This window comes from Camelina sativa, chromosome 5 (assembly GCF_000633955.1).
Source record: "Camelina sativa cultivar DH55 chromosome 5, Cs, whole genome shotgun sequence".
Classification (NCBI taxonomy): domain Eukaryota; kingdom Viridiplantae; phylum Streptophyta; class Magnoliopsida; order Brassicales; family Brassicaceae; genus Camelina; species Camelina sativa.
This window is the reverse complement of record NC_025689.1, coordinates 33223872-33233083: the sequence shown is the minus strand read 5'-3', so window position 1 is coordinate 33233083 and position 9212 is coordinate 33223872. Positions and strand designations below refer to the sequence as shown.

General features: G+C 37.6%; 1 protein-coding gene and 1 long non-coding RNA gene across 3 annotated transcripts in view; both read left to right on the top strand.

Moving 5' to 3' along the window:
- LOC104788355 overlaps positions 1-3583 on the top strand; it is a 9415-nt gene extending 5832 nt beyond the window's left edge. Inside the window, exons 22-36 of one of the 2 annotated variants that reach the window (XR_002038291.1) lie at positions 93-186; positions 306-397; positions 479-590; positions 679-889; positions 1099-1197; positions 1310-1446; positions 1527-1742; positions 1990-2349; positions 2505-2573; positions 2667-2764; positions 2860-2906; positions 3003-3077; positions 3183-3257; positions 3367-3433; positions 3537-3583. This is a non-coding gene — a long non-coding RNA (uncharacterized LOC104788355). Of the gene's footprint in view, positions 1-92; positions 187-305; positions 398-478; positions 591-678; positions 890-1098; positions 1198-1309; positions 1447-1526; positions 1743-1989; positions 2350-2504; positions 2574-2666; positions 2765-2859; positions 2907-3002; positions 3078-3182; positions 3258-3366; positions 3439-3536 lie in introns of both variants that reach the window. The other variant, XR_002038290.1, reaches the window with a different exon arrangement.
- Positions 6663-8084, top strand: LOC104788354 (40S ribosomal protein S13-1). Its single transcript, XM_010514108.1, has 5 exons — positions 6663-6818; positions 6911-6983; positions 7305-7443; positions 7548-7734; positions 7830-8084. Exons 1-5 carry the CDS (start codon positions 6796-6798, stop codon positions 7861-7863), a joined length of 456 nt encoding a protein of 151 aa, XP_010512410.1. The 5' UTR covers positions 6663-6795; the 3' UTR covers positions 7864-8084.

Genomic DNA, 9212 nt, shown 5'->3' with positions numbered 1-9212 from the left:
GGATTATATTGTAAACATTTACCTACTTGTCATTTTCTCATCTTTGATCTCACCAGTATATTCAAAGTTTTATGTGTGTTTGTTATCTGCAGGTTGTATTGTTACAGAATGAGGGGTGATGCACACTATATGACGCAGCAACAACAACGATGGAATGGAAGATTAATATCCTTTTTCTTAATCTCTGTAAGTAACTGATCTCAAATTCCTTTTCTTTACTGTCATTTTTCTTTTAACTTGTTTGAAGTTATTCCTTAATTCTGATGTAAAATTATTGACAACAAGCGTGTGTAACGTTATCACAGAACCGTGGACAAACACACATAAAACTGTTTCAGCTCCATTGGTCTCTGTGTGTCGAAAGTAGATGGAAGTTTGGGTGCTGGTTTATATTTTGGTAAACACTTTCCTACTTGTCATTTTCTCAATTTTAATCTCACATGTATATTAAAGTTTTTAAGTGTTTTGTTATCTGCAGATTGTATTGTCACACGAGGCTTCCTTCAACATTGGCGAATCTATAGAGAATGGAGATTTAGATTCAGGATGCTAACGCAAAGGCGACAGCAAATATCAGTCTGCTAATTTTGGTAACATACTAAAACTCTTTTTCAAAATTTGTGTACGTCATCACATTGATATACATAAGAAGTTTCTCACCGTGGCAAAAAAATGCAGGATAGAAAGTAAAATCTTTATGTCATCGAAATTGACTGTCAGGAGACCTCTTAGATTGAAAGAAGAATATGTTGAGGGTTTGGTGTAATCCCCAACCGTCATTGAAGAATCAGTTTCTGAACAGCTAATGGGCGCATTGGGTCAAGCTGCCTCAATGTTGTAGCAGCTTCCTGCTCTTATACTTTAGCCAGCGGTCTTAGAAATCCCCCGAGTAAGCTAATTAATTAGAAGGGTAATCTGCTAATTCCACGGTTTACTAATCTGCCGTTCACGGGCATAACAATGTCTATAACCCTACTATCTTTCCTCACAATGTTGGTCTTGGAGCCACCAGGCAAGTATAGCCTAAAACGTTTATTTGGTAGTGCATGTTTCCCGTCTCTATTTTTATGAACGCGATCTATACCTGATAGTTTTTAGTTTCACAGGATTCGTAATCTGGTTAAGAGGATTGGAGCAGCTACTGTAGTCGAAGTCAGAGCCACTGGAATTCCATACACATTTGCTCCTTGCATCCCAGTTAAGTTTCTGTATGCTGGATCTTATAAGTTGACACCTTCTGCCAAAGTGTTATAAATATCTTTGGTACTTTGGACATTTGTTAAAGTTGGTTCTCACTCGCTTTTTGTAGGTTTGTAGATGGGGTAGGTGTTATGAGAGCTACAGCCAGGATCACAAAGTTGTGGAAGACATGACAGACGTCATACTTGGTTCACAAAGAGAGCCTCCTTCCAACTATAAGCATGGCGTTCCATTTGTTGGTGGTAGGTAAGGCTTTTGCTAAATTGGTTGTGTTATATGAGCTTTACATAAGTATGTTCTTCCTTCAATGCGTGTTATTTTGTCAGGGATAAAGTTGCAGTATGTGCCAAGCATTACATGGGAGATGGTGGGACAACCCCGAGGAAAAAATGAGAATAACGCGGTGACTTCTTTACATGGTCTTCTTAGTGTTCGCATGTCTGCTTATGCTGATGCAGTTTACAAAGGTGTTTCCATAGTGATGGTTTCATATTCAAGCTGGGATGGTGAGAAGATGCATGCAAATACTGAGCTTATCACAGGTACTTTGATTCTAATTGTATTGACACTAGTCCTAATAACTATAATTGTCTTGAGACAAGTTCAAAATGCTATATTGGATTCCTGAAAATGATCGGAGCACTGGTTGAGAAGGAAAATCTAACGGATCTTGGTTTGTGTTTTATCTAAGTGCTGAAAAAATATGTTCCAACATTTTCTTATAACTACATGTATCATGAGTCATGACTGACTTTCCTGCGTGCTTTCTTTTTGACATGTTGTAACTAGGGAAGCTCATTGATTATCCCCGTTGATCCCAAGCTGGGGAAAATGCTGATAATGGGTGCCATCTTCCGCTGCTTTGACCCGATCCTGACAATTTGTATGTATAATAAGGACTCAGTGTCAGAGATCCTTTCCTTCCACCTCAAGACAAAAGAATGCAAGTACAAGGACTCATGATTCAATTTTTATGAGTTATGTTGGAGGATCGTCTATAAAGCTCTCCGGTGATGAATCCGTTCAGGATCGTCTCTCGTCGACTCCTACTCTCGAACTCGCCTCTTCTCTTCTCCTCGATTCCACTAAACGATGCTTCAGGATACGAGCTGCTGTTCACAATGACTAGGGTCAACATACAAATCAGAGGTATCTTCTTCTTTTACTTTGATCTTTTAAAAAGTTTGTATTTTTGATTGATTGGTGTCTTATTTTGTTTCTGTGAAACATGTTTTTACTATTCCAACGACGATTCGTTCATTGGCAATCTGATGATTCTATTGATGGATGATGGTCTTTGACAGTCCCCCCGACTCAACACGACGACCTTCCTTTTCTTCGTTCGCTTCAAGTTCCGGTCGACAGACAACATAGTGAGTTAAATTTTGCTTAAAAGTTTGTTTTTTTTTCATTGTTAGATCGGAAAGAAACTGATATTTCGTTTTGTTTTTTTGTTGCTTCTTTAGATGGTTCACTTCCTTCACATAATTGGGGATGATGCACACTATATATGACGCAGCAACAACAACGATGGAATGAAATTAGTATCCTTTTCTTGATCTCTGTAAGTGATCATAAATTCCTTTTCTTTACTGTATTTTTTTTACATGTTTGAAGTTAATCCTTATTCAGATGTGGAGGTTATTGAATATGATGCAGCTTCTGGAAAGTTTTTCATGAAACCGTGGACAACTCACTTATGCCCTGTAAGTATAATCCTGATACTTGAATGTCATCTTCTTTCACTACTCGTTTGATTTTTCAACGTCTTGTTACAATTGTTAGTACCATGTGTCATTCAGGCCCTGTGGAAAAACCAGTTGGGGATGTCACATGTCAAAAGGTGAAACTTTCTGTCTCCAATCTCCACACACAAAGTGAGTTATAATCTGCTTATAGTTTGTTTTTTTTGGTCATTGTTACTATTTAGATCGGAAGGAGACTGAAATTTTTTGGTTTTTTTTTCTTTGTTGCTTCTCTAGATGGTTCACTTTCTCTATAGAATCCGGAATGATGCACTATATGACGCTTCAACAACAACGATGGTATGGAAATTAGTATCCTTTTTCTTTGATCTCTGTAAGTGATCTTAAAATCTATCCTTTTCTCTGCCTGTTTTTTTTTTACCTGTTTCAAGTTAATCCTCAACAAGTAATCCTTATTCAGATATGGAGTTATTGAATATGCAGCTTCTGGAAAGTTATCATAAAACAGCGGACAACAATTATCCCCTGTTAAGTAAAATTCCCGATACTTGAATGTCATCTTCTTTCACTACTCGTTTTGATTTTTTAACGTACGTCTAGTTACATATGGTTTTACCATGTTTCTTTCAGGCCCTGTGGATCATCCCAAGACCAGTTGGAGATGTCACATGTCCTCCAATAGGTGAAACCTCTTTTGTCTCCAATCTCCATCTGAAACTAATGAACCTGCACTCCTTTCTTTTCTCTTCTTTGGAATTCTTCACTTTCATATATTTGTTCTGAAATTATCTATGTACAGTCGAACGGATGCTTGAGGCTTTAGTTACAGATAAAACAACCAATATGCAAATGACCGATGTGAATGAGAGGATTACTGTCTAAAGCGGCTTAACCCCAACACCCAGACAACCAGGTAGGCGCTTTTTTAAATATTTTGGTTTTGATTTTTGCGTTGGTTTTAAGACACTATATTATTTTGTCTTTAACTGGTTCCTAGCTTTTCAGGTCTCTGTGTGTCGAAGGTAGATGGAATTTTGGGTGGTGGTGGTTTACTCGCTGCTGGGTTATTTGTGAGTAAACACTTGCCTACTTATCATTTTCTCATCTTTAAGCTCACCAATATATTCAAAGCTTTTAAGTGTTTTGCTATATGATTGTATTGTTGCAGGAGGTTTCCTTCAACATTGGCTAATCTATAGAGAATGGAGATATTGATTCAGGATGCCAACGCAAAGGCGACAACAAATATAATATCAGACTTCTCCATTTGGTAACAGACTAAACACTTTTCAAAGTTTGTTTATGTACTCACATGGAACCCCATAAGAGCTTTCTCACAGTGGCAAAAAAATTTCAGATAGCTAATAGGCGCATTGGGTCAAGCTACCACAACGTTGCAGCAGCTTCCTCCCTTTAACAAGGATACTTTAGCCGGTGGTCGCAGAAATCCCCTGAGTAAGCTACGTTTTTCTTATTTTATACACAAGTACATAACCAAATTCTGCTCACATGTGCACTGAACTAACTAGTTTATATGCTTTAGGTGGATCCTTTGAAAGATTCTTCGTAACAGATTTCATACATGTTTTACTAGGAGAGCCTCCTTCCAACTAAAAGCATGGTGTTCCTTTCGTTGGTGGCAGGTAAGGCTTTTACTAATTTTGTTGTGTTATATGAGCCTCACATAAGTATGTTGTGTTTTTCATAATCGTTTGAGTTTTTCATGCGTGCTATTATGTAAATCGTTTGAGTTTTTCTGGGAGAAGCAAATTTGTGGCAACTGCAAGTTGAACATCAGAAAACTAGGGTCATATACCAGCGTGGCTCAGTTCTAGTTTAATTTTTGTTTCATGATAACCTCCTCACCGGTTATATCTGCTTGTTTTGCCCACCTTTCACCTGAAAATGTATTTGTATCCTGCAGCTAAAGAGAATTTGTGTCTGTAGTCCCCGATATATTGAGCTAGTCCCAAAAGGTGGTTGATGATGCATTTGCTTGTATTCCATTTCTTCCTTGCTTATTTTGTCTAGATGGTCTTAAGACATTTTAATTTTGACCAATGTAACACACAGAGAAAAATTGGTGGAGCTTTGGGGACAAGAGTGATCCCTTCAATTCTGGTGTCATAACTTACATATGTCAAAAGGAAGGTAGGAGCTTGTTCGTATGTTGATGATCCAGTTGGGTGTCAGTCACTGCTTTCACGAGCAATACATAAGGTTGTATACTCCATCATATACTCTAGTCTCGGCTCAGATAGATTGATTTACAGTCATAAAAACACTGTTTCTGATTCAGGTTTGTATGCTTTTGGTGATGCAGGTGTTGGTTTAAGAACTCTGGGGGATTCTAATATGCTTGCTAATAGTCATAGAGAACTGGATTCTGATAGTGTCAATCACTTGGTTAGCACTTTCTCATCGGATCCAAGCCTAATAGCCTTTGCACAGCTGTGCTGTGACAAATCTTGGAATAACAAGTAAGTACTTTTTTATCGGGTTGATACACATTTATTTGGCCTGAATGTCCATAAGTCATAAAAGAGTTCATTCTAACAAATTCATTTACGCAGATCTGATTCTGATTTCAAGGAGTTCTGCTTGCAAGTGTTGTTTGACTGTATAAGTAAGGATAGAGCAGCTCTGTTGCAGGTAATTGTAAACTTAAGGCCACCTAACCCTATAATGATTCAATGGTTATTACTGTGTGGAACATTTATGTTGTAGTTTATTTGGCATGTGTAATGTTCTAATCTTGAGTATATGTCACACAGGTTTAATATCCATGTATACAACCATTGGTTCAATGGCTGATCTGCTTGTCAAAAGCGATGATAGTAACGTGTGTGATTCACTTTCCATCTCAAGTCTCAAGGTACTCTTTCTGCAACAATGGAACTGAAAAATACTAGTATTGATATACATTTTCGTAACAACCTGCTTTGCGGTCCTATCTTTGGATGTTATAAATATTTAATGATATCAGGTTGCTCTAGCCTACAACGAGGCGGTATCAAGTGGAAGATTGAGCTCTTCAGGTGGCTTTGTACAATAGATCTTCTTAGCAGCGATGAGAAAGAGATATTGAATTGGTCAACGGAGCTTAGTTTGAGGAACTATCTGACAACAGAAGCATGGCCTAATGATGATTTGAGTATAACTCAAAGTTGCAGAAAGATAGAATCATTCTGTCATGGTATTTGAAATGGTTCAGCGTACCATCTCCAACGACCATCAAAGCAGCAGTGGAGAAAATCAAATCCAAATCTAAAAACTTAACTTCGTTGATACCTTGGTTACGGTTGCTGTTACCAAGCACGCATATCAGTGCGATTAGTGAAATTGATAGGGTCTATTTTTTTTTTTTTTTAACTCAAATGAAACAACTGGATTATTGTGAAAACATGATTTCGTCGTACTCCCTTCGTTAATTATTGTAGTAAGATTATTTAATTTGTTGGAGCAAAGCTCTCTTCTTGGGGAAAAATCATGGTCAATTTCAACAAATAGATGATGGTGATCACTGATCATTGATCAATGTGTGTTGACGACTAATGAGTACGACAAAAAGCATAATTCACAAAAGTTGAGATAGTACTACTTAAACGGTGTCGTCAAGGCATGTGTTTATAGTTTTACACTTCCTCAGACGCGAATTTTATCAAGGCCTCTTTAGTTATAATGGGCCTATGTATAAAGAAACCAAGGCCCATAATAGCTTTGGGAACAAATTGACCTGGTGGCATTTCCAGAAGATGCGACATATATATAAAGGAACCATTTAGGGTTTTTTGATTACTCCTTGAGCGCAGTCGCCAGCCGGAACAAAACCGAAGAAGAACACATCTCAGTGTAAAGGGAGGAAGAAGATCTCTTCGCCGTCGCAGTCATGGGTCGAATGCACAGTAGAGGGTTCGTCTCTTCGTTTCTTTCTCCCTATCTGAATTGAGTATAATGATTTGAAAAACATTGTTCTCTTACATTTTTTGTTTTGTGTTCTGTAGTAAGGGTATCTCGGCATCTGCTTTGCCGTACAAGCGTGCACCCCCGAGCTGGCTCAAGACTACCCCTACGGATGTAAGATTCGTAGACTTATAATCTTGTTTTCTTGTTAGTTGATTCTAGTTTGGTTAGGAAATTTGGAATACGCATTTGAGATTTGTAAATGATGTTTGTTAAATTTCTAAATCTTAATGTGATGAATGGTTGGTTAGATCTATGAAGTTACAATCTCATTGTGGTAGTTTGTTTTAGGGATATGTTGTTTAGTCTTATATGTGGTGTATTCGTTAGTAATGTAGTCTCTGGTCTCTTAATATGTGGTGTTTTGACTCTCTTGTTTGAGAGTAATGTGTTTATTCTGATTGGTCTTGATGTTTGTTTCGATGATCAAAATAGGTTGATGAGTCGATTTGCAAGTTTGCAAAGAAGGGTTTGACCCCGTCACAGATTGGTGTCATTCTTCGTGACTCTCACGGTATTCCACAAGTGAAAAGTGTTACCGGAAGCAAGATTTTGAGAATCTTGAAAGCTCATGGTAACAATTCAGTCTCCCTAGAGAGTCTTTTGTTTTTTTTTTTTTTAATAATTGAACGTTCAGTGGAACTAAGAGATCTTTTGTAATTTTTTTTTTGCCATAAGGTCTTGCACCTGAGATCCCTGAGGATCTGTACCACCTGATCAAGAAGGCTGTTGCTATCCGCAAGCACCTTGAGAGGAACAGGAAAGACAAGGACTCTAAATTTAGGTTGATTCTTGTGGAGAGCAGAATTCACCGTCTTGCTCGTTACTACAAGAAGACCAAGAAGCTCCCACCCGTCTGGAAGTAGTAAGTACTTGAACATTTATGAGTTCTATTAAAATTTTGATTATCATCTCGTATTTGTGAATTCTGATACTAATTCTTGGTTCTTACCTTTGCAGCGAGTCTACTACTGCAAGTACTCTTGTGGCTTAAGAAAGAACAGGGTTGATCAAGTCCTCCAAGAACGACCATTTCATTGTCTGCATTTCATCTAAAAGTTCTTTACCTTTGGACCTATGGATCTGTTTTCACTAGTTTTGATGGGTTACAACTTGATATGAGATTTTGAATTTAGGAAACGAATTTGTTTATGCTTAATCTTTCAGACTTGTTAATGTCAGTTATCGTTTCTCAATGAGTTTTATTTTACAGCTTTTCTCATTGTCGCTTGATTGCTTATAGCTTAAAGACTATATATAAAGCGAAGTTAAAATCTATCCTGCAAGTAGTGCCTAAAACGGCGTCATTTTAGTATTGGTCTTAAAGACATTGCATGTTAATCTTGTCGGTTCTTCCAACTCATTGGTGTGTATGAAGAATGCTCTCATAATTTCTTATACTCCAAATGTTGTTAGTCTTGCAGTCGCATTGGATGTGGGCGGAAATTGTTATAGTCAGGAATAATCTCGAGACTAGATAAACAAAGTTGAAAGACAAGAAAAAATCTGAATCGGAGAATAACTATATCTCATCAGTCTTCACATTTTGTGGAGCTACGAGATATTATGTAGAATTTAGCAATATTCTTCTCTGATTGCTTGCTCTCTCTCTTATAATTTCATCTTGAACACAGAATTGGAGTTGTTGCAGGCAAAGCAAACTTTGCATGACCGGACTCGGTTCGCTGTCGCCAGTCAGAGGTGGTCAATGCGAATAGCCTATCAGCATTTCGACTAGTGTTTACATCTGCGTGTGGAAGCTTTGGGACACAATGTGGGAGTGAGCTGCAAGTTAGTGAGTAATTTACCTTGGCCTATAATTAAACTCATTTGACAGTATTATTTTACTGGGCCTATAGCCCATCATTAATAAATAGAAAAAAGGATTTCGAATATACTCTTGTGGGCATATAAATGGGGTGTTGGGATACCGCGAAAAGTAGTGGGTCCTACTTGTGTTGACGCCTTTGATGACAAATCGACAAGTGACAAAGGTTGCTTTCTTCTTCTCTCGTTACTTGTTGCTAAGACATGGATATTTGGATATTATCTCAAGGTAGAAACTTCACCATTCCTTCGATATGGATAGATACGGTCCCCAAATGTAGATTATACGGTATGGGTTTATACCTCAAAGAAGAACCGTACCCTAATCTCTCTTGTCCACCACCCAATGCGTGCCTCTGTTCATACAAGAAAACAATTGCTGAAACTCAAGTATTTTTTTAAACGTTACACGATTGATTATGGGAGTTTTACATTGTCTTTCTAAATCGTTTCTCATCTCAAAACCCAAAACCTATGTTCACCCGAAATTACAATAAACCAAAAAAAAAAAAAAAA

Coding starts and splice junctions, on each gene's coding strand:
- LOC104788354 (XM_010514108.1), top strand. CDS start 6,796: ATGGGTCGAATGCACAGTAGAGG. Junction 6,984..7,304: donor TCAAGACTACCCCTACGGAT/GTAAGATTCGTA, acceptor TGATCAAAATAG/GTTGATGAGTCGATTTGCAA. Junction 7,444..7,547: donor GAGAATCTTGAAAGCTCATG/GTAACAATTCAG, acceptor TTTTGCCATAAG/GTCTTGCACCTGAGATCCCT.